The 23,448-nt window shown below is 47.7% G+C and overlaps 2 protein-coding genes across 7 annotated transcripts in view; both read left to right on the plus strand.

Moving 5' to 3' along the window:
• Nucleotides 1-17,892, plus strand: part of THRAP3 (thyroid hormone receptor associated protein 3) — a 32,293-nt gene extending 14,401 nt beyond the window's left edge. For 5 of the 6 annotated variants that reach the window (XM_074563341.1, XM_074563343.1, XM_074563342.1 and 2 more), the window contains 10 exons: nucleotides 2,546-2,707; nucleotides 6,365-7,270; nucleotides 8,688-9,428; nucleotides 10,364-10,536; nucleotides 10,988-11,099; nucleotides 11,340-11,424; nucleotides 13,781-13,965; nucleotides 14,560-14,752; nucleotides 15,409-15,558; nucleotides 16,356-17,892. In XM_074563341.1, coding sequence (XP_074419442.1) covers nucleotides 2,571-2,707; nucleotides 6,365-7,270; nucleotides 8,688-9,428; nucleotides 10,364-10,536; nucleotides 10,988-11,099; nucleotides 11,340-11,424; nucleotides 13,781-13,965; nucleotides 14,560-14,752; nucleotides 15,409-15,558; nucleotides 16,356-16,577 — 2,904 coding nt within the window. In that variant the 5' untranslated portion in view covers nucleotides 2,546-2,570 and the 3' untranslated portion in view covers nucleotides 16,578-17,892. Of the gene's footprint in view, nucleotides 1-1,603; nucleotides 1,776-2,545; nucleotides 2,708-6,364; nucleotides 7,271-8,687; nucleotides 9,429-10,363; nucleotides 10,537-10,987; nucleotides 11,100-11,339; nucleotides 11,425-13,780; nucleotides 13,966-14,559; nucleotides 14,753-15,408; nucleotides 15,559-16,355 lie in introns of those variants that run through there. The other variant, XM_074563346.1, reaches the window with a different exon arrangement.
• Nucleotides 16,644-22,737, plus strand: LOC141733239 (uncharacterized). Its single transcript, XM_074563357.1, has 8 exons — nucleotides 16,644-16,689; nucleotides 17,937-18,047; nucleotides 20,079-20,180; nucleotides 21,293-21,334; nucleotides 21,508-21,619; nucleotides 21,780-22,238; nucleotides 22,332-22,395; nucleotides 22,478-22,737. Exons 1-8 carry the CDS (start codon nucleotides 16,644-16,646, stop codon nucleotides 22,514-22,516), a joined length of 975 nt encoding a protein of 324 aa, XP_074419458.1. The 3' UTR covers nucleotides 22,517-22,737.
• The last annotated feature ends 711 nt before the right edge of the window (nucleotides 22,738-23,448 follow it).

Raw genomic sequence — 23,448 nt, forward strand, 5'->3', positions numbered from 1 at the left:
GCAGTAACTGGAGTATTTGGTAACCATATATGTAATTTGGCTTTGGAGAGCGACTGAAAGTGAAGACATTGCAAGTCAGTCCACTGGAATTTGCTTAAAATGGATACAGCAGCAGAAGTACTTGATTGGTTGTGTTTATGTACCTAAATGTCTCTATTTTTAACCAGTAGGTGAAAAAAAGGATAAACTTTTACTAACATAGTTCCTTTTTTCTTTCTGTCTCTAATTCATTAGTCACTTCTGTGGGAAAGTTTATTGACAACTTTTATTCAGTACTCAATTAATGCAAATTTTGTCTTTACAATCCTTTTCCTAATTCTCAGAGCAATTGTTGTTTTTCCCCTCTTCTAGAAAAGGGGTGATGAACGTTGGAGAGTGTTTGTTTCACAGATGCTCGGGTTTTGGCAGTTTGTTGTTAGAATGCCTCTCTTTGTTTCATGATTCGAGATGCTTTTCAGCCCTTGAAATAAATAATTAACTTACAATATGTAACCTCCGGGTGATCACAACAATTACTGATGCTCAGTTTTCTCGGGGACTCCATGATCTCAGGTACTCGCACAGTGATTATTTTATTCTCTCCTAGGGCAGCAGAGGCCAAGGGCTTACGCTTACTTAAATAGAGCAGATTGTTAGGGGGTCTCAAAGCCACAGGCAGTCGTGGACGGCTGTTTGGGTTAAAAACATTGATTAGATTTTTACTACATGATCCTTTGTGGCTCTCGTGTATTTTGAGCTTCTGTAGGTGATGTGAGAGAGAGAAAATGTTTTACTAACTTTAAAGGGAAAACATGTCATTTCTTGTAGAAATTCCTAAAGAATTCTGTTAAATGCTAAATAAATTGCTTCTCATGCTGTGAATGAAATTCATGTGGTGTTTAAAGAGAGCAGGTTTTCTTCTCAATTTCGTCAGCTACTTCTGGAATTGCAGAGTTCACATCTTCAGTTGGTAAACTGCTAATGTGGAATACTCGACAGTCTAAACACTTAACTCAAACTAGCACTTAGTCCCTTTTCCAGACCACCACTGAAACCTCCAGTTTCTAGGAATGGAAATAAAGGAGACTGGGAATTTAATCCGAGGAGGAAGAGTCCCCCTTGCTGCTCGCCAAGTCAGGGGCCAAAGCATTTTCCATTTAAGCTGAAGAACTCTACTGGAACCAACAGGGACTCGAAAGCTGGAGCATATTTTGCAGCATGATCAAATTTTAGATTGTCAGGAATTTTGTTATGGCTGGTTACAGGGATTAAATAGGTCAAGTATTACTACAGTTGAGAAGGACTGTAACGGCTGGACAGAAAAGGCACTAGAGCTCCTCTGACCTGTCTCTGGAATGCCGAGTTTGCTTCCGCAGCCCTTGGTGGAAGGGAGCTCACAAAAGCAGGTTGTCGTTGGCATGATGGGGAAAGTTTGTGAAGGTACCTGTGGGAAGCTGCAAAACCGTGTGTTATGCATTTGACTCTCTTGGATACTAACAGGAAAATCTGGCCAGCTGAAAGAAAAACAACATCTTGGATTTTATCAAAATTTGTACTACCCTTCAAATGTAAACAATATGACACTCCCTCCTCTTAATAATGCTGAATATTTCTTTCCCTGGAGGTAAGAGATGATGAAAATCCTTTAGAAAATCTTGCTGGCTGATACAAAGTTGATGCTTACAAGAGAACACATCGGGTAGGGTGTAACTGAAACAATTATGTGGTCGGACTGTGTTCCCTGAAACATCTTCTAAGGGACTCTCTACCTGGATACATTGCTGAAAATAACCCAGGTAATTCATAACTATAGCTATTTTGAGTCATTTAATGCTACGGCATAATCTCTTCTGTCTTTAGCATTTGAGTGACACTGTGAATATTTGGAAGGACATCTGAATTACTTTGGCTGCAACAGAACTCCTCACTGGATGATAGACGCTTGTAACTGATCATAGCAACTGCATAAACTGCACAAGCAGACAGGACACGTGTGTCTGGGATTTAACCTGAGCACTCGTAGCAAAGCAGATCTGTACAAATAGGGTAATATTAATCTATCTTGGATTATAATTTTTGTTCATGGTTCCTTCTGAAAATTTAGAGAAGATGGGGGTGTGTGGTTTTTTTTGACGATAAGACTTTTTATTTCTTCATTGTTCTTTAACCCAGTGACAGCTGGCTGTATTGACAGTGATGTGACTGAAAGGAAATGGTTTGTCTCTTTAAAGGTATTCTTGCTTAAGCTAGCAGCTTGGCCTCTGCCTGTTCCTGGGTTTTGCATTAACTTGCTGCTTTCAGCTGTAGCACTCAAATTTGTAATTACTCTGGGTTGAAAACCTTTTATTCTTTTTGCAGATTTCCTCCTTAGACTGAAATAAACCTTCTGTTCTGAGCCCAACACCATTCATCTGTTATTAGGCAGCCACTTCAAACACTCCGATTTCCAGTGTTATCGAGCTTCATGTCCCTCTGTAGTTTGTCAGGCTGCCAGATGCTGCCTGTTCTCTCCAATCTGCCGTGTGACTTCATTTTTCAAATACTTTTATTACCCTGTTTCCTTCAGGTACAACTGACAGGTGCTTGCAAAGATGTCTAAAACTAACAAATCAAAATCTGGATCCCGTTCTTCCCGTTCGAGGTCTGGATCAAGATCACGCTCGCGTTCCTTCTCCAAATCTCGCTCCCGTTCTCGTTCTGTCTCACGGTCAAGAAAACGCAGACTTAGGTAAGTATGTGCAGCTCCGAAGCCAAAGGGTGTAACGGTGGTTTTCCTCTCTGTCCTGTTCAGATGGTTTGTCACTTAATTCTTTCCCAGGGAAAGACTTTGATTAGATTCGAGGACAGATAGTGTCCTGTGGCTTAGGCTGTTTCCTGCCAAGCGGTGCTGTTTTCAGTTGTAACTGTTTCTCAGCATTGTCAAGAAACTTCTTTTGAGCCCTTGATCTGGTCTATGTAGCATGTTTTTTTTTGGTGAACCATAACTTTACTTTTCTGTGCAGGTCTTTTTCCCCTAATACGCATACTAACAGATACTCTCATGTACAGTTAGATCAGAAGGTGTTTTTGTTAGTAGAGCTCATTCTGTCAGGGGTACAGCCCACACTGAAGTTGTTACAGCCTTTTTAGACTGGGCCCTTAGGGAAGACCTCTGTGCTTTGTTTTTCCTCGAAGGTATTAATAGAAGCCTCTGTCAAAATGCATGTGTGTTTTTTTTCCCCATGTTCTTGTGCGGTTCTTAATTGCTGCTGTGTGTAACAGGATAGCCTGTTGTGCTTTTCCTAATGCTAAGTACGCACAATTTCTGAGATCCAGTTCCCTGTATTAAAAGTATTCATGGTTAATGATGATGTTTGCAATTGCCAAAGCAGGACAAAGTGCAAAAAAATCATAGCTTTTTATCCTGACCTGGGTTTATTTTGAGATTTTGCTTTTGATCAGACATTTACTTTACTGCTGTGAGAGAGTTTAAGTGCGTGTTCCATAGTCAGAGTGGGGAAGAAAGAGTTGGGAAGGAAGGTCCGTAGCAAACCGTGCTCCTTTGTTTTGTTAAATATCTTTGGCTTTTTTTAAGCTTTTAATGTAATTGATCCCAGGCTTGAGGGCCTTTGCAGATGTTGCATGCTTTCCTCCTCTTTCTAAAAACGAATTCAGACGAGTTTTAATGTCAGTTTAAGATGCTGCTATGAAAGGTAGGGGCAAGTTTTGTTGTTTTCCCTGCCCCTCCCCTGAACATACAGGAGTCAGTTAACAGAGATGGTAGTTCTGGATGGATAAAGTAGATAAAGTTAATTGCACTGCAGTTAATTTTGAGAAATCATTAATGTGCATAATGGTTGTTCTTATCTCCCTGAATTGCTTCTGATCAGGCCAGTTACAGGCCTGATATCCCTGGATATCAGGATATCTGTGTTTTCTTTTTCTTTTGGCTAAGCATTTTGTATCTGGCAAAGGCATTCCAGTTGGACTGGGGATAATGATGTTCAGCTGCTTTTTCACTAATCTTAAATTAATAACACATATTCTGAAAAATCATTAGACTGTAAACACATGCAACTGTTAACAATTAAAGAGATTTTTAAAATGCAGAGGCTCTAATAAATGTACAGTTGGAGAGAGGAGGACATGGCAAAACTAAATTAGAGGCGGAGACTTGAGTCAAACGGAGTTCTTTGCAGAAGGAAGCTGGAATGCTGGAAGATACGTGGTCATTTGGGAATATCTGCCTGGCTATGAAGGAACTTTGACAGTTGAAAACAAAGGCACCCTGTGCAAACATGAGCATTTCCTCTCTGCTGCTGCTGAATCTACTTGTGCTCTGTAAATAACTCCTTTAAAAAAAAATCAAAATGGATGGGGTTAGTACAGGCAAGTCATCTTGTGTGGCGTTAGGATGTTCTCTGAGGTAGGTCTCGTGGTATCTTGGCATAGAAGTCCATTATTGTGTCCTTCAGCATACACCACAAATTTTTTTACTCTTCATTTGGTAGTTTTATTGTTTGTTCTACGTTGTATTGTCATGTTGGTGTCTGCCTAGTATTTCTTGCTTTCTTTATGACTTTATTTTTCATTTTTAAATATTGTAAAATGGTAGGTGCTTTAGAACTGGAGCAGTGTGTGTTAGCTGGCTAGCTACAGTGGCTGGCGGAGTTGGGAGAATTATTATCTGTGGTGTTTCTTTTACATAATATTTACTGTATTTTTCTAAAAAGATTTCTTGTAAATCATCTCTGCAACTTTTGGAGTGAAATTCTCCTGCTGCAAGCCTCTCTGAAATGATAGAGCAGATTTTGGAAGCGGCGTACAACAGGTCTCTTGCTGGTAATTGGTCACAAACGCAGCAGTTGTCTGAAAATGGGAGCATACGTTCTTAGTGCTTTTGAGTAGGGCCCATTACAATTGGTTCTTGCTGCCTGCCTCTGCTTTTCCTTCTTGTTGTGCGTTGAGTGAGGAAGTATCTCAGATCAGTTACGTAGGTTTTTTTGGTTGTTTGAAGTAAAGGACGAAACATGTTAAAATATCATTGAACGGTTTGCTGGCAATGCCTATGGTATGAATAAACACTTGCCTGCTAAACTGTAATGTATTTGATAGGTGGAAAAAATAAAAACAGAACTAAAGTTTTTCTCTGACTGCATGCACGTATGCTAATCTTGTGGGAATTCTAACGGCAGCGTTGTATGCCCTTAATTTAGGGGTTTGGGGTGTGCGTGGAGAGGGGGCAGCAGTGAGCTGTGTGTTGCCAGTCTGTAGAAGCAGTACATGGCTATTGCGGTGTGACCGATGGCTCTTTTAGAGGCGCATCTCTTAATCTAAGAAGGGACTGTGGAAATTAGTTCGGTGCATATTATTTACTAAAATTACATTTGGAAAAATCTCTTTTCTATTTAAACTTAGTAGTTGGATGCTTTCTCTGTTTTGCTAATGCAAATTTGCTGAAATCTCAGACTTTCAGAAGTTTGTATTTTTCCAGCAGCTGTGAAATATTTACTGTAAAGCTGGCACTTAGCTACAGTGAGGCTTTTAAACAGTTACTCAGCTGCATCCCCAAAAATTTAGTGGAAGAGACTATTGGAACAATTAGCCCTTAATGTTTTGCCACTTAAATCTGTATTTGTCTTGGATTTGGTTCTGTCCTGTATGAGTGTTCTTGCGTGGCGTGGTGGCGAGCAGAGGGACACTGAACAGTGCCATCTCGCGGCGTCAGGATGGAGAGTGAGCGCATCCCTCTGCCGTCCCGCCTGCTTGATGGAGCTCCAGCTTCTGAATCGTGGCAAGGGGTGCACCTTTTGAAACTTAAAACGGTAGAGCAGTGTGCCATTTGCTCCAGTACTGCCCCGCCTGTGTGGAGGTGTAGCAATTTATTTAACTCACCTGGCAAAGACGTTGGTTTTCATCTTGACTATCAGCATTTCAAAAGCACATGAGGTAACTGAGGGATGCGACAGGAAGATTTTGGCTCGGTTCCAATAATGGTAGCATAAAAAAAAAAAACAAAACAACTTTGTGGAGGAGATCTAAAATAAGGTGTAACCTTGACCTTAAGTTTTAAACGGCGGGAAGTTTGAGATATGTCACTTTTTCTGAAGCTGGGTAGCAGCCACGTTCATCCTAGAAAAATGAAGAGCAACATGTACTCGACTTGGTTTCTGCGGTGATCCTGAGGTCAAATATTTGTTTGGCAGTATCATAGCTACAAGTTATTTCCACTGTAATTTATTGAGGGCAAAGTGTAATACCTCAATTGGATGAGGGTAAACCAAAGGAATTACTTTTAAAAGCTTAGAAATGAATTTTTCAAATTCTTTTTTATAAGGCTTTAAATAAAAAGTTGTGACAGAAGAATAAACTCGAAAATATTTGTGTAATTTTTTTCTTTTATCAGTTCTAGGTCCCGTTCAAGATCGTATTCTCCGTCTCATAACAGAGAAAGGAACCATCCGAGAGTCTATCAGAACCGGGATTTCAGAGGTCATAATAGAGGATACAGGAGACCGTATTATTTTCGTGGCCGAAATAGAGGGTTTTATCCATGGGGCCAGTATAACCGAGGAGGATATGGGAATTACAGGTCAAACTGGCAAAATTATCGCCAAGCATATAGCCCTCGTAGAGGGAGGTCACGCTCTCGTTCCCCCAAGAGAAGATCTCCTTCACCAAGGTCCAGAAGTCATTCTAGAAATTCTGATAAGTCATCTTCTGATCGGTCAAGGAGGTCTTCCTCTTCCCGGTCTTCCTCAAATCATAGCCGGGTTGAGTCTTCCAAGCGTAAATCTGGAAAGGAGAAAAAGTCGTCTTCCAAGGATGCCCGGGCATCTCAGGCTGCAGGAGAGAATCAAGGTGATGAGTCTAAGGAGCAGCCTTTTTCAGGAGCAGTGGCTCAAGATGCCAAGGCATCTGAGGGATCAAAACCATGGCAAGATATGACCACCTATGGTACAAGTTCAGCGTCGAGAGCTTCTGTGTCTGAACTTAGCCCAAGGGAGCGCAGTCCTGCACTAAAAAGCCCTCTCCAGTCGGTTGTGGTGAGGCGTCGTTCTCCTCGGCCAAGTCCATTGCAAAAGTCGAGCCCTCCCCTGTCCAGCCCGTCGCAGATGAGCTCTGCGTTACAAAGCAGCAGCGCCTCCTTTCAGGCAGGCTCTCATCAGAGTCCGTTTGACCATGGCTCGGCAGGTTTGAGCCCGACAAGGAAGAGCCCTGTGTGCAAAAGTCCAACACCAATCGGTTCAATTTACAGTACATCTCAGAAGGAGGAAACCACAGCTCCTGGAGGAGGAGCCTTCTCAAAAAGGCAAGTGCTGTGTTTCGTCGTGTGCAGTTTTTTTTGTCAAGCCAGCTTGCATGTGTAGGCATTCTCTGAGTGCTGCAAGGGTTCCAGTGTGCGTGCAGGCTCCAGCTGGAAAGGGACCCCAGTGTGTGCAGGGTGCCATGCCAGCAAGCTGCCAGCTGTTTGGGCCTGGTACTGTCTAAATTATAGAAATGTAGAAAGTTGGAGTTAGTTTTCTGACTTGGATAGTTCTAAAGATTGTGTAGGTTCCCTGCAAAAACGAACGCTTGAAGTGAAGATGTGCCCGATGAGATTTCCTAGCAACCTAACAGTGTGCACTGGAAACTGGCATTTCTGAGTTATTTTAATTTTCAGTTAAAGACATTTTTTTTTAGTCTTGCATTCTTGAATTGCATTAGATACTATAAATCAGCAAAATCTAATTCTTACGGCATGTCCTGCTGCAAGCAGCCCAAGTAGTTGCGGTGCTTGTGCCTGCGTGTGTGGGTAGTATCAGAAACTAAGGCACCAAGATCGTCACTAGAATTAAGACACCCTTCCATACAGAAGGCATCAGCTTACCGTGTCTCTGTTCGCTTGGCTAGTCCACTGCAGATTTGTGTTTGAAGGTGATGCTTTGTTTTAAAAGACAAGGTAACATTCACAAGGACTTGTAAATCTCTTCTTTATTATTTTTAAAGTTATTTTGGACTGATTCTATATCAAGGGTGTCTGAAATTTTAAAAGGGAAAAAAAAAAGCTGTAACTCTTGGCCTTTTCAAAGCACTGATCTAATGTCCTTGGGCTTTACTGCAGTTTCCTCAAAGCTAGGGTTTTGCTTAACGAATGCTTTAAAACATAGTTCTGATACTTTAAACTAGCTTATGATAAATTGTTGTTCTCACTGGAAGTGTTTTTTCTTCTCCCAGCAAAATAAATATTCTCCTCTGTTAACCTTTTTGCTTTTATTTGTATTTACAGTCGTGTCATGAAATATTTAGCTTACCTATGAAACTTGCATCCAAAATTTGAAGTAGCTTTTGAGGCTTTTATTTCCAGTGTGTTGTTTAAAGCAGAACAGCCCAGTTTGAAAGTTTTGATGTGTTGTTCTCCCGAACCAGGTTTGTAAGTAAATAAAGCAATTGGGTAAGATGTTACTATTTTCCTTAAAATGAATCTGTGGGTAAGTTGCTTTTTATTTGTTCTTAAGCCTCATTTCATCAGTTCTGCATATCCATTTTCTTCTACATTTGCTGAATCTATTGAGAACTAAAAGTGTAAATCCAGGCTGAGGAATCTGCTTTACATTTTAACTATTTTAGGGCCTAGACACAGCTTTCTGTACATGCATAGCTTGATGTTCTCTAAAATTTGACTACTTTCAAGTGAAGTATTAACCTCTGATTTTTAATAACTGCTGTAATGTCTGTTTTATGAACAGGTATCTGGAAGAGCAGAAGACTGAGAATGGGAAAGACAAAGAACAGAAAGTAACAAATGTTGAAAAAGAAAAAAGTAAAGAAAAAGGGAATTTCTCTGAGTTGGGATCAACAGATGGAAAGGGAAAATCTGACACCTATGCGTCCAAAGCTGACTCCGAGAAGGGATACCGTGGCAGCCAGTCGCCCAAGCGCTACAAGTTCCGGGATGACTTTGACAAGCTGAAGGTCCCGGAATTCCACAAGGAGAGTCATTATGGCAAAGAGGAAACAGATGAGCAGGAAAAGAAAGATAAGGCAAAGGGCCGAAAAGATTCGGAATTCGATGACGAGCCCAAATTTATGTCTAAGGTCGTAGCAACTTCAAGTAAAAGTCAAGAAGAAGATAGGTCAGGAAAATGGGAAGGCGTGGTGTTCTTGCCCCCTGGAAAAGAGAAACAAAGGAAACCTGACGAAATGGAGGAGGAAAGCTATTCTGACAGATCAAAAAAAGAAGAGAGACCAGCATCCAAGAGAGCTGAACCAGGTCACAGGGGCTTTGTTCCTGAAAAGAATTTCAGAGTGACCACTTACAAATCAAGCCAGGAAAAAAGTTCTTCCCCTCCTCCAAGGAAGACTTCTGAAGTAAAGGAGAAACCAGGCACCAAAGGAGAGGGGCTAACTCCTGGCAAATCCTCCTTTTCCATTACTCGTGAAGCCCAGGTCAACATTCGAATGGATTCCTTTGATGAAGATCTTGCACGGTAAGTATTTGCTGTTTTTTTTCAGAAGTCTAAACAGTGATCTTTGCCTCTTTCTCTTCCTGAGATCCTCATATGCTTGCCAAGTGTGAGGAAGGCAAAATAATATTGCATCACAATTTGCATGTTTTGGAGGTGGGAGTTACTTTTTTTTTTTCTGGCATTATGATACTTGTATGACTCTTTGTGGGGGGGCGGTGCGGGGGAGAGGTTAGAGGGGTTACCAGTTTGCAGATGGTGAAATCATAGCGTGAAGGTTAAACTTTTCCTGATCTTTTCTGTGACTAGATGTAAGATTAGTTCAGAACGTAAATGTGTCTGCATCAGGTTCCACGCTACACCAGGAAAGAGCTGGGTACTCAATGGCTTCTTGCTGCTAGAAGCTGAGTGGGATGGAAAAGTTACAGTGCCACTTAAATGACATCTGATTCTCTGGAGTGTGTTTAACTACTCTTATTGTCAATATAGCATCACGGAAACTCTAGGAAGCTCTGGGGGTGACTTCATTGCTTCAGGAAATCTTAAGACAGTAAAAAATTATCCCAGAAAATACATTTGTACAGCAGTAGACAGTAAGTGTTAATACGCTCTATGGGATGTTGGAGGTTAATCTAGAATTTAGGAACAGTAGCAGAAGATCACGGCCAGCTAGTGGTGTAAGAATGGGCTTGTGTTTCACTGGGTGTCAGGGTTTAATACCTGCACAGCCCTCCAAGTACAGCAGAACAAGTGACCTGGATTATTCGAGTAACCTAGAGCAGTGTATTTTAGAGATGTTTGAATAAGCGTCCTGCTCGTGCTATTGAATGTTCTTAGGTGGTGCCTTAATAATACTGCATAAAAAATGCAGTCAGCTTCCAACTTCTGACACATTAATCATTTTAAACTGCTTACCTTTACCCTGTTCTTCTATTTCATGTGGTCTGTTCTTTTTCTAGTCCGAGTGGCATATTGGCTCAGGAACGCAAGCTGTGTCGTGACCTTGTGCACAGCAACAAAAAAGAGCAAGAATTTCGTTCGATTTTCCATCATATTCAATCTGCTCAGTCTCAGCGAAGTCCTTCTGAACTGTTTGCTCAACATATAGTGACTATAGTGCATCATGTAAGAGGTAGGTGAGAAGTCCATGTATCCTCAGATGAGGGTTCACTCCTCCCTTGCCCAAATAAGTGGGTTTCGTGCACTCTAGTTAATGCTGGAAGAGTTGTTTTCCAGCAGATGTGCCACAGATGAGAATAGCAGCCTGATCATGAGTCTTCTTTATTTACATAAATAATTTTTCTCTTGGAAAGGCAGAAGAGGCATTCTTGGTTTTACCTCAGCAATATTCAGGGAGACTGTGACTTAGAATTTGTGTATTCTAGTGAGTTAATGACTCACTTGAATAAATTGTTAATTTCGAGACTGAAATTGGAATTTGTCAGCAGCTTTAGTTAGAGCTCATCACCAGTGTGCTTCGCATGTCCCGCATCTGAACTTGACCAAGCTGTAGCACTGATGTGCTGTGTCTTTTTACAAAACCGGTATTAATATTTTGTCATTGTTTACTCAAACCCCAACAGAGCATCACTTTGGGTCCTCAGCAATGACACTGAATGAACGCTTTACCAAATATCTAAAGAAAGGAATGGAACAAGATGCCGCTAAAAACAAGAAGAGCCCTGAAATCCACAGGTTGGTGCCATTAGACGCTGTCTTAACATTTCAGGGCTATATCAGATTTCCTTCTCTTAAACTCCTGATTCATTCCGGAATAATTAAAGTATATAACTACCTTCAGCAAAAAAATTGGAAGAATACAGGGAGTTTTAAGTACTTTTTAAAATATTGGTCTGCTTTAAATGACATTTGATCTAAAAACTTCAGATTCTTCTTGCGAGTAAGATTATATCTGTGTACTTCCTTTACTTTTAGGAGGATAGATATATCTCCTAGTACTTTTAGAAAACATGGATTCTCTCAAGAGGAAACGAAAAGTTCCAGAGATCCTGGCTTCAAGGTGAACTGTTACACTGATTAGTTTAATTGAACAAAATGAGTGCATTGGGCATGAACTTAACAGTGATGTTTTTGTTTAAATTACTCTCTACTTAAGTTTGTGTTTTTCTTTTAAGGATGGGCATAATTCTAAAAATGAACTACAAAGGGTTAATTTTTATTAAAAATGTATCAACAACCTTTGTGAAGTGGTTAGACTATGGTAAATGACCCCAAAGTCAATTGAGGTGAGCTTGAGAAAAAAGAGAGGATTTTTGGAACAAGTGCCCATGATGAGAGAAGAGACTTTTTGTGATATTTTTCTGCTTGTAAGTATTATTAAATCAATTGTATACATGCGATATTTCCAACCATGTTTTCAAAAAGACATGCATGTCAAAAAGAGGAAAGTAAAACTAAATACTTATCTAAACCAAATACACTATTAAGCAGATTATAAATTTTGTTCTAACAACTTACTGTACCGTTTCTGTTGATTGCTGTTACTTTAACATTCAGCACTTGTCTTAGTAGATCCAGACCATTTGGAATTTAGTGTATTAGCTTTTCTGAGTAGATGAATGTTAAGCCATTGCACTCACTGTAAACAATCGTAAAAATGGCTTAACTAAAATGTTTGGGATTTTAACCGTTGTTTATTCACCTTCATACATATTTACGTTGAAAGTTGAAGAGATTTTAAACAGTCCTGCTGAAACCTTACTTGTTTCATATTTGTTTTCGATTTTTTCCAAACACACTTGTGGCTTGACATGGACGATGGTGAGATGGATTTGATGGGCCTGAACTCTGAGCATCAGCTTGGCAGAGTGTATTATAAACGTGGTTTCCAAACAGCTCGCCAGCCTTCCGTGAAACAGACGTGCCCTCCCAAACCCAAATAGGTGTTTGCTGTACCACATAAGGGAGCTGCTGCTGATTTTGTCACTTATCTGTCATCCATCGTGTTGGGAGCAGTTTTATTCTCAGAGTAGAAATTAAAGCTCTTTGCCTGGGGAAAGTAGAAGAGCAAAATACCAAAACAAAACGCCTGCGTTATTTGACATATTTATTTAAACAAAAAAGTGGTTAGAAACTCATGTAAGTAAAAAATTTAATAGCTAGAGAATTACTAATCCTTTTGTATTTATTTAATTCAAGACGATTAATATGATGTATGTTGCATATCAGTCCCGAGATTAGTCTTGTGTAATTGAAGTAGCGATCTCTGAGCACAGCCGTGAAGGCTGTATGTTGTTGCTAGCAGCATCGTGTACAGCCTGCCCGCAGACACCCTGCTGCCCAGTTAAACGTTTGTCAGAACCACAGCCACGCTCAGTTTGCTGCTCCTGTACGTGCAGCCAGCAGACTCTCATCCAGGTACCACTGGTCTTAAAGTATATGCAGGTAGCACGACTTCTCGTTTTCCAAAGAAACTATCTTATTCCATTATTTAAGCAGCAATTTAAATAGAACTCAAAGCAAGCATTACCAGATTTTTTTTTTTAAATTAACAGTGTAAGAAAAAAAAAAGCTAGTTTTTGAGTGTTTTTCATACGGCTGGTTGCTTTTTGCTTTGCGGAACACCAGAGTCAGCTCGCGCTGGTAGGCTTGCTGGGATTGCGTGGAGAAATGCACGCTTCCGTCTGTGGTGGCTTTTGGCATCTTTCACCTGGTGCCTTCCAGCCAGGGGGAAGCAGAGCTACAGGTGACGTCTGCCACTGAGTAACTTCTTGACAGACGTATTAAAGGCTCCACAGACATCAGTGGGATGTTGGCGTTCCCCCAGATGCACTTGGTTGCTGCATTTCCGTGGCCTCCATCTCTTACTAGCTTAGGTCTCTCCAAGCAGCAAACAACTTTTGCTTCTTCTTAAGTACTCTTTCCAGACCTGGTGATAAAAATTCCTTCCACCCTGCTAGATGATGTCTGTCGGCAGGATAGCGAGTGTGCTGCTGTTCAGTAACAAACGGCCAGGGGCCGTTAGACATTTTTGACATGCTGTAGCTCTGAGACAGAATCAGCTGGGTTGGATTTCCAAGTTGTTCTCATCTCTCACTGGCTGTGGTGTACAATAAGTGTCAGCTTCTGGGTTTCTCCCTCCCCTATTACCAGGCTATTTATTCTAATGCTGTTTAAAAGAGGAGAGTACAAGTTAAAAAGTAGTGCTCTTAAAAAGCAGTAGGAAAATTGAATTCTGACAAATAATAAATGTATTTTAATAGTGCATTATTTTACATCTTAAAATGGATTATTGATTAGTGTTCAGATAAACTCCTGTTCTCCAGAAGTCTGTGCAGTCAATAGCAAAGTAATGGTGCTGAGCCGGTGCGCTGTAAGCCTTGTGTTAAACTCTCCCCCCTTCCCTGCATTTGTAGGCTGAAGGGAAATATAAGGACGACCCTGTCGACCTGCGCCTTGATATTGAACGCCGTAAAAAACATAAGGAAAGAGATCTTAAACGTGATAAATCCAGAGAATCGGTGGACTCAAGAGATTCAAGTCACTCAAGGGAAAGATCAACTGAGAAAACAGAGAAAAGTCACAAAGGCTCAAAGAAAAAGTATGTAGGAAACCTAATAGCCATTTCCTTCTGCCTTTCATGTTTCTGCTGTTAAGGTTGGAGACAACATCGTGTACATACTGTTGTGCACCTTTTGACATAAACTTCTCCAGTGCCGTGAATTATTCCTCTGCGTGTCTTCTTGATATCGTTATATCTGTCTGAAACATTAAATAATTATTAAAGGTAAATGAGAAGGCTCCATGTGTCAGAACGGGTGAGTCACTTTTCCTCCTTGTTCCTGTTGTGTTATAGCGAACAGCCATATTTAAATAATGTTGCTTTAATGTTAATTTAACCCTTTTCTATTAGATTAATTTTCTGTTTGACTAAGACTCTGTAGATGCATGCGTATCTCATTGTAGATGGTGTAAACACCTCGGAAGCAACAAGTTCTTTCTGGAGAAGACTTGGGATCTGTGTGTCGTAACTGATCCTCAGCTCTTACTGTGGCTTTTCCTTTTCCTAGTGGAAAAGGAGAGCATTGCATTGGTAGGGGAGTGATAAGGAAATGGTTGTGTAGCAAACAAGTCACGACTGATTTATTAACCCTGTTGATGTCCCCCTCACCTCCATCTCCTATCACTGAAACAGGAAACACCGAAGGGTACGTGAGAGATCCAGATCCAGTTCGTCATCGTCACGGTCCTCTCATTCGGTCAAAGCGGAGGAGTATCCTGAGGAGACTGAGGAGAGGGAGGAAAGCACCACGGGCTTTGACAAGTCCCGCCTTGGGACTAAAGAATTCAGTGGTCCAAATGAGAGAGGAAGAGCTAGAGGGACCTTTGTAAGTGTTCTCCACCCCCCCTGCCCCAAGGATCGATTCCCAAAGCTGTCAAAAAGTGGCCAGTGCGTCTTGCTCTTTCACAGTTAAAGCATCCATAAAGGAGAAACCCTAAAGACATTGTCTGGTTGTGGATGATGAGCCAGAATATGATCGCTCCAGGTCTGGAGCACGCACCAGGGTGCTGAGAGTATATTCTGGGCAGCTAAACTCAAGATGCATGGAGCAGAGTCAAGCCTGGAAGCTTTCGTGCATTAGTAATTGCTGAGCAACCCCGATGGGCAGCATGACGTGCGTCAGTCAGTTTGGGTTGGGCTACCAAGGTGACTCATCTGGTCATAACCACGCTTATTGTTTGCACTTCTTATGCCTTAGCTACAGAGATGTATGTGCATGTTGTATTTGTCAGTTGCTTTTTCTTGGGTTCTCTGGAAACGCCTCTACACGATCTTAAACAGCCTTATAGAAACTGATGGACTGCGTGATCAGATGAGCTAGAAAACCCTAAAATGTTCTCTTATTTTCATGATGTGTTAAAGGTGTTCTTGGATGGTTAGGGAAGTGATGTTGTATCTCCTGGTAGCCCTGGAAGCTGTCTAGGGGGGGAGGGCACTGCCACTGCAAGCATTTTATTTTTCTTCCGCGTTTTGCTGTTGCAGCAATTCAGAGCAAGAGGCAGAGGATGGGGCAGAGGCAACTTTTCAGGCAACAATAACAGCAACAGCGGCGGCAACAACGACTTCCAGAAGCGAACCAGAGATGAGGAGTGGGATCCAGAATACACACCCAAGAGCAAGAAATACTACTTGGTATGTGTCTGAAGTACTGGAACACGTGTAGCTGCTCTTAAAAGCTTTAGTTTAGTGACAGCTGGCGCTTTTACCTCTGTCTAATGCACCAGGTTAAGGTTTCTTCACAAGAAGCTTCTGGCTCACGGCCAAGGAGAACTTGTTTCTGTTCATTGTTGAGTGGTTGCTATTAAGTGAAATCCTAAAGGCCAGTTAATGAGCACACATCTCACAGTATTGTGGAAAACGCAGCTTAAATCTGTTCGTCTGTGGTGCAGATGGCCTACATTTCCCGGTTCTTCTGTCCCCATAAAACGTCCAGCTTCTGGACGGCTCAGTACCAGTCCTTTCTATTTCTGGTGACAGCAGTCTGCCCTACGAACAGGCGTCAGTCTAGGAGAATGCTGGCTGACTGTGTGCTTTGAAAAAGGGGCGGTTTTAAACAGACATTAACTCATTTTTTCTCTGGGTGGCTTGGGGTGCTTGAGATCCCTAATCTTCTCGTTAAATCATGCAGTATTTCAGTCTTGTCCCTCAAATAAGGAAGCCTTGATTTTATTACTGCATTTTTCTCTTATCTTGTTGAGGGCAGAATTGTAATTTTTTTGGGTATGCAGTCTCTGCCCTGCACTTGAAGTACAGAAATGGATCGGTTTGAGCCCAGTGACACGCTCCGTGTCTTTAGCTGGCAGCGTTTGCTGTGGCTCAGACCTGGCAGTCTGGCGGCAGGGTTGTAGATCACAAGCCAGAGTTTTCCTGCTCTTACGTTGCCGGTAGTCGGTCTGGTTCAGCTCTGTCTTTGGCTTCCTCCTGTGCAGCACGATGACCGGGAGGGAGAAGGTGCGGACAAGTGGGTGAACAGAGGCCGTGGTCGGGGTGCTTTCCCCCGAGGAAGAGGTCGCTTCATGTTCCGCAAGTCAAGCACCAGCCCTAAATGGGCTCATGACAAATTCAGTGGAGAAGAAGGAGAAATCGAAGACGACGAAAGCGGAACAGAAAACAGAGAGGAAAAGGACACCTTACAGACGACGGCTGAGTAGCCGCAGCGTCCGTGTGTCTCCGACAGCCCTGGCGGGAGGGAAGGGGTGCTGGGGGCTGTCAGGGCGATGGTGATGAGCAGGGCCCCGGAGCGGAGCTCTGAAACCATCCGAAGTTAACTGCATTTCCAGAGTTCAGCCTCCCTAGCGTGGACTAGAACTGAGAAACCATTGATGCTTGGATCCACTTGGAGTCTATCTTCCCAAAGACTTACCTTCTGGACTGAATAAGGTCAAGTGCTGGGTGAGATCCTGGATTTTCTTGTCTGTGACCTTATTGAACGGTCGGTTATTTTTTTGGTAACAGGCTTTGAAGACAATGTGGATTTTGGTTTGTGCCCATCTTAACCCAGTAGTCTTGACACTTTTGTTTTCTCTTTTATAATTTGAAATAGTAAAGGTCGGGATTAACTCGCCAGTTCAAATTTTTCTCCCCTATTGTGTATTCAATTTTTTAAATTCATACTCTACTTATTTTAGGCCTTTACGTATGTAGTAACATCAATTCAATGATAATTTTGGAAACTATTTTTGGTTCTTATAAATAAGAAAACAATGAAGCATGTGAATAAACATCTAAATGTTAACTTGTTGGGACCAAACTGCTATGATTTTTTTTAAAAAACTTTTTTTTTTTTTTTATGTAACAGTTGAGTTTAGGGCCTTTTAAAAACAATTGTTTTCCTTTTATGTTGAAAGTTAACAAAATTAGCATGGTTTAAAAAAAGAAATAAAATAAAATTACACCCTACTTTTCACCACTGTTTGTGTACAGTGTTAGGCCTGGTGTGTGCTGGAGCCCCAAACTGCTTGTAGGCATTTTGTGTATCCTCTTTGCAGCTGGTTGTGAACTTGAGTGCTCTTTCCAAGGTAACATAGTTTTCTAAGAAACTTCAGAATTCTACTAGGTTAAAAATATAAAAGGAGATGAGAATTTTTCAATATTTTTTATTAATCTTTTTATAAAAACGAAAGGCAAATCCCTCCTGTGCTGGCTGAGGACGGCTGTTGTGACGTATTTCTTTTTATCTTCTACTTAAAAATATTCTGAAGGAGTTTGCGGGCAGTTCTCTGGTTGAGTCCGTGAGCGGCCGGAGCAGGAGAGGCATGTCCACGTACTGCCGCTGAGTGTGCACGTGCTGCAAAGACACCGCGCTCCCTCTCCTCTGCCTTCCCCCCCCCAGGATTGCTGTGCTGTTTCCCCCCCCCCCCCCCCCCAATAGAGTTTGGTTTGTTTTGACTTGAACAGTTCCTGTTTAGCAAAGCCCTGAAGTTTGTTTATGCAAATAAAATACAATAAAAGAAGTAGTAGGTGTAACTCTTGCTTTGTTTTGTGTCCTGAATTGGGCGCTCCTGTTGCAGACGCCACTTGCCTTCTGAAGTTAATGGGTGAGGCCGAAGGACCGAACGCTGGTGGCCAGCCCTGGTGGGGAGCTGCAGAAGAGCTGCTGGGCAAGGACGCTTCCAAGGATGGTTGGATGCGGGGCTGCCCGCGCTGTTAAAAAGCAGGAATTACAGGCAGTTACTCTCCGGAGCAGCGCACGAGAGGTTCCTGTTTTACACGGCTCTCCAGGTGGGGAACGTGTCACTCCACAACTAAACTGCAGTCGCAGCACAAGGACGCGCAGGAGCAGATTTCCCCCCTCCAGGAGCCGCTCGGGGCAGGCACTGCCTGGGGGGAGTTTTCTTGCGTTACGCTACTGCAGATGCAAGAACCAGGCAGCCCGGGCTGAAAGCAACTGACGGCCGGGGTTTGAGCAGTGAGTAAACCGTTGAGCTGCGTTGTTTTAGCAGTAACTGTGGGGGGGAAGAGGGAAGGTGACAGCCCCAGGCCACGTTCCTGGCCCTGCTGCCTGTCACCCGTCAACAGGACGACCAGCTCCATCCATGCTCTAAAACTGAACCCCTCCCTGAAGATCACGGCTCCGGTTTGAGCGAGGAAGCGGGGCCGCTGCATGTCTGGTTGCTCCTTGCTCTCCGGTGTCCCCGGCTTGGGGGTGCAGTGCCCCTGCCTTGCTGTTACCGGTGTTGGCTAACAGCGCTTGAGATAGATAGTGATGTGGGTTAACGGTTCGTGTTTCCCTTCACACTTGTATTTGAGCCCTTGAGCCAACTTGGGACAAGGGGTGCCCAGTGCTCCTGGCCAAATGCAGGGCGAGCATGCTTCCCGCTCCCCACGGAAACTCTGCCGCCCTGCTGGCCCCCTCTGCCCCGTGCTGATCCGTGGCCCCCTCTGTGGCTCAGTGTTGGCCACTCAATGCCTTTGGTCTAAAGGAATATTCATTCCCTCAGCCTGGACCAAGCGCTGGCCAGGACCAGCTGGGGAGCCCTGTGGCCACTAATGGCCCCTCTGGCTGCTGCGCTCTGCGGAGGGACGGCAGCGGTGTGGCCACACCAGCCCTGTGTGCTCGCGGTCTGTGGGTTTTGGCCCCTCTGTGGTTGAGGTTTCACTTCCCCCTCCACACCGAAGGTGGCAGAGACACAGCGAGACCCGGGTGCCTTTGAGCTGCCGGCCGGGGCCGGGTGCTTCGCTCCCGCTTCACAGCCCGCGCCGGCTGCGGCCGTGCCCGTGTCCCTGCGTTCGGCTGCTGCTGGTGCGTGAGCTCAGGTAGGGACGTGCCACGCGAGTGGAGCCGAGAGCTCCGGGGGCTGCTGCCGGGTGCTGTCATGGGGCAGGGGGGGCCTGGGGCTGCTGCTGGCGCTGCGGGGGCTCCTCTCCCCTCTCCTCACAACGCGAGGCACCCCCGGGTGTCCGAGGCCATGAGTCCCTCCCTGCTCTGCAGTGGGTCAGGTGCCCTCTTCACCTTTCTTTAACGTACCTCGACATACAGGGCCCCTCATCCCTCGCCGCTGAGGAGCCGCCACTGCCCGCGGGCAGCCCATCGCTCCGGGCATCGCGCTCTGGCTTTTGTGCTGCAATTCCTCCCTAAGGGGGAGGAAGGGGTTGTCTCCCTTTCTTGATACGCAGCTTCTAAGCAGGTACCTCGCATCTTGCAAGTTACTCCTTTCCCTTTTCCATCCTTTGTGTGGCCCCTAATTACTTGTAAGGGGTCTTCAATGATTTCCCAATTACGCCAATTGCCACAAGCCCCAGCTAATGAGAATTTGGGGCTTGGATTCACTCCATAGCTCCGCAAATAACCGGTGATGCCGCTCACCAGCCTCCCAACTACGCCAATGTGTCGCACGTGGAGTGACGCACTTCACTCGTGAGAGAGAAGAACGATATATTTTATTGATATCCGTCCCCCAAAGTCCAGCGTAAGCTGGATGCAGCCATCACGACCCCACTGGTGGGGATGGCTTGGGGGGTGGCACACTGTCACACGCGGCGGTGGGGAGGTGTCGCGGGTCCTCATCAGGGTGCAGGGACGGGGCCACCCTGAGGTGGGTTGGGGCAGCCAGGGGCCTGTCCGGGCCGGGGGCGCTGGAGGAGCCCCGTGGGGCGCGGGGATGCGGCGTGGACCGGCACCGAGCTGCTCTCTGCTTCGACTTCCTTCCCAGCGCCGAGCCGATTTCCTCCAGCGTCACGTGCGCGGTGTGGGACCGTGGGAGCCTGGCACGGCATCGCGCCCCGCGGCCTCGTGGGCAGCCCCACGCCGGCAGGTAGGATGGAGCGGCTGCGGCTTGGGGGGGTCCCACACCCGGGGCCATCCCGATGGCAGCACCTGCGCTGGGACACGCTGCTCCGGGGCTGTGCCGGTGCCCCGGGAGCAGGGGGAGCGGCTGGGGAGGAGCAGGTGCAGGGGCTGGGGGGACACGGGGCAGCGCCGGGCACCACCAACCCCACACTGCTGGGAGCGATGGAGCCCCAGGGACGCAGAGCAGCTCCCCGTGCCCCTGGCGCTGGGTGCCCTTGTCTCTGTCCTCGTCCTTGTGGCCCTCGTGGCTGTGGCCGTCTCTTTGGGTGGATGAAACCCACAGGCATTTTTGGTGCCTGTGAGGTCGCCATGGTGAGGGCTGAGCTGATGGCGGCAGGGACCAGGTGGCATCAGGGATGCTGGCCCGCCATGGGGACGGGGAGGGTGGTCTGCCACAGGGCCTGTGTGGCCCACCACAGGGACAAGGTTGCCCACCATAAGGACAGGGTGGTCCGTAGGCACATGCCTGTGGCCTGATGTTTCATATCCTGCTCTGCCGGGGGCCTCATCTCGGTGGGACCCCGGGCCTCGCTGGCAGAGGGATGCTGCTGTGCCGTAGGCGGTGGCGGGACGGCATCCTGCCCGTGCCGCGGTACCGGTGCTCTGGGGGAGGTTTGCAGCCGCCTGCTCTGCCACACGCAGAGGAAGCGCCGACCGCAGCGGGGCTGGGTGCAGGGCTGGGTGTGGGGATGGCAGGGGGGGCAGCTGCCCCCAAAGAAACAAAGAGGGCCCTGAGCACAGGGTGCTGGGGGCGGTGGGGCAGAGCCGCCATGGGGCTGGTTGGGTGCCACCAAGCATCACTGCTGGCCCCGGCAGCTGTTGGAGATGGTGCTGGTGGGAATTTTGGCCCAGGAGCACCGTGGGACCTCGTCTCCCACCAGTCCTGTGCACCCCCTGTCCCCCCCACACGACCCTGAGCCCGGGGTCCCAGGCAGGAGCCAGGGACGGCCCCTGGAGACCTTGTCCGAGCAGGGCGGGGGGGTTGTCAGCCATCCCACCCAGCTGAAGGGTCCCTGGGAGAGGGGCCGTGATGGCGGTCCTTCCCCTAGCGCCTGATGAGCCCCTTTGCCCCCCCAGCAGCCTGTGACACAGCGAAGGACAAGGAGGGGGAGCGCCCGGGTGAGTCCTGGGCTGGGGCAGGAGGGAGGGATGGGGATGGGACAGGACCCCTGAGCCCGGGGCAGGTTCCCAGTGCTGCAGCCGCAGCTCCCGTCGGGAAGCGCTTCCTGTCCCGCTCTCGCCCGGCTGTGCCGCCTGCGCCACCCCAGCCCCGCTCCTGCCTCTGCTCCCAGAGCTGCCGGCACCGGTGAGGATGGAGGCGGCCAAGGTCCCCCCCAGCAAGAGGATGGCTCCTGCTCCCCCCGTCCCTGCCAAGGCCAAACCGGCCCCCATGCTGCCCAGCAAGTAAGACGCACGGCCGTGTGGGGGTGTCTGGGGCCACGGCGATGCCCCCAGCACCGCGGCCGTGCCGATGCCCATGCCTGGTCTCCAGAGTGGGGCTGGCGTCTCCCCCACGGGAGGGCTGAGCATGGCCCGGCTTGACCACCTCTGCCACCCTCCCCAGGCTCGGTGGCCCCCAGCCCTGTGCCTCGGCCGACGTGGAGCTGGGCAGAGCCGGAGACACAGGTAGGTGTTGGGCGCCAGCACTGGGCGCTGCAGCCATGGCGGGGCCGTGCCCTGTGCCGGCACCGGGCGCTGATGCTCTCGCTTTGGCAGATGCTGACGGCTTCAGCGTGGTGCCGGTCACCACAGCCAAGCTGAGCCACCCCACCGCCACGCGCCCCCGCGTGCCGGGCCAGCGGCCGCCCAGCCTGGCCCTGGGGAGCGCTGGGGGTCCCTGCGGGGGGGAGCAGCCCTGGGGGCTCTGTGCCCCTCTCCCCAGCGCGGGGCAGGCGCCCGGCCCGCCGTGGAGCGTGGAGGTGCTGGCGGCACCGCGGGCGGGAGAGACGCTGGCCCTGGAGGACCTGAAGGCTGAGGTCCGGTCCCTGCACATCCTCGTGGACCTGATGCGAGTCCAGCACCTGTGAGTGGGGTTGGGGGCGTGCGGGGGGGGTCCCCAGCAGCTTCTGGCTGCTCCCTGTCGAGTCTGGCCCCCGGCTGAGCCGTTGCGTTGCAGGCGGGACCTGGAGGACATGCGGCTGGAGATGTGCCAGGAGCGGGCCAAGCGCCAGGCGCTGCAGGTGAGTCCCTGGCGAGGGGCTGCCCCGCTGCTGGGGTCCCGGCTGCATCCCCCCCCCCAGTGCTCACAACCTCTCCCCGCAGGCGGAGATCGAGCGGGTGCGGAAGGCGCTGCCCTGTTAGCGCGGGCGGGGGGCTGCAGTGCACCCACACGGTGCCGCTGGGCTGTGCCATGTGCCCCCCACCCCGGCCCCGCTGCCCCCAGCGAGTTCTGCACCGACCAGGCATGAACACCCCCCCACCCCCGCACACGGGCACTGCTCCCTGCGCGCTGCGGCCCCGAGGCCCCGCACCAGCCCCTGGGCCTATAGATATTGACTAAAATAAAGTATTTTGGGTATGGAGAGCTGCTGGGCTGCGTGGGCGCTGCAGGGGGGCTGCCGTAGCCCTGAGGGTTGGGCTGGTCCTGGTGGGCACAGGGGGTCCCACCATGGCACTGGGGGCCCCTCCCTGGTACAAGGGGTCCTGCCCTGACACAGGAGGTCCTACCATGGCACAGGGGGTCGTGCCTGGCACAGGGGGGTCCCTCCATGGCACTGGGGGTCCTGCCCCAGCACGGGTGGGGTGTCCCTCCCTGGCACAGGGTGTTGCGCTATAGCAAGGTGTCGGGGGGGTCCCTCCCTGGCACAGGGGGTCCCACCAGTGCTGGCTCAGTGGAGAGCCCAGGGCAGGAGCCTGCAGGGCTCAGCCCCCGTCACCGGGAGCGGACGTGCCAGCAGCCACGGGCAGACACTGCCAGCCGGTCCCGGGGGTGTCCGAGTGCCCCCCGCCACCCCCTGCGCCTTGCCCCGGGCTGGGATGCAGAGCCAGGGCCTGCAGCTGGACAGGGTCAGCGCCTCCTCCTCCTCCTCCTCCTCTTCCTCCAGCCCCCGCACAGTTTCCCAGCCCAGGCCCGGAACATCCTGGCCTGCAGCCACCGGCAAACATCTGGAAAACATCTGGATGCTGCTGGCGCTGGCGGCCAGGCCTGGGAAGGAGCTATTTTTATAAAGCTGCTGGGGAGGGGGCAGCAGGGCCCCCCGCGCCCCACGGGGCCGGGTGCGCGGGCAGGAGGT

Source organism: Larus michahellis, chromosome 19, assembly GCF_964199755.1.
Source record: "Larus michahellis chromosome 19, bLarMic1.1, whole genome shotgun sequence".
NCBI lineage: Eukaryota > Metazoa > Chordata > Aves > Charadriiformes > Laridae > Larus > Larus michahellis.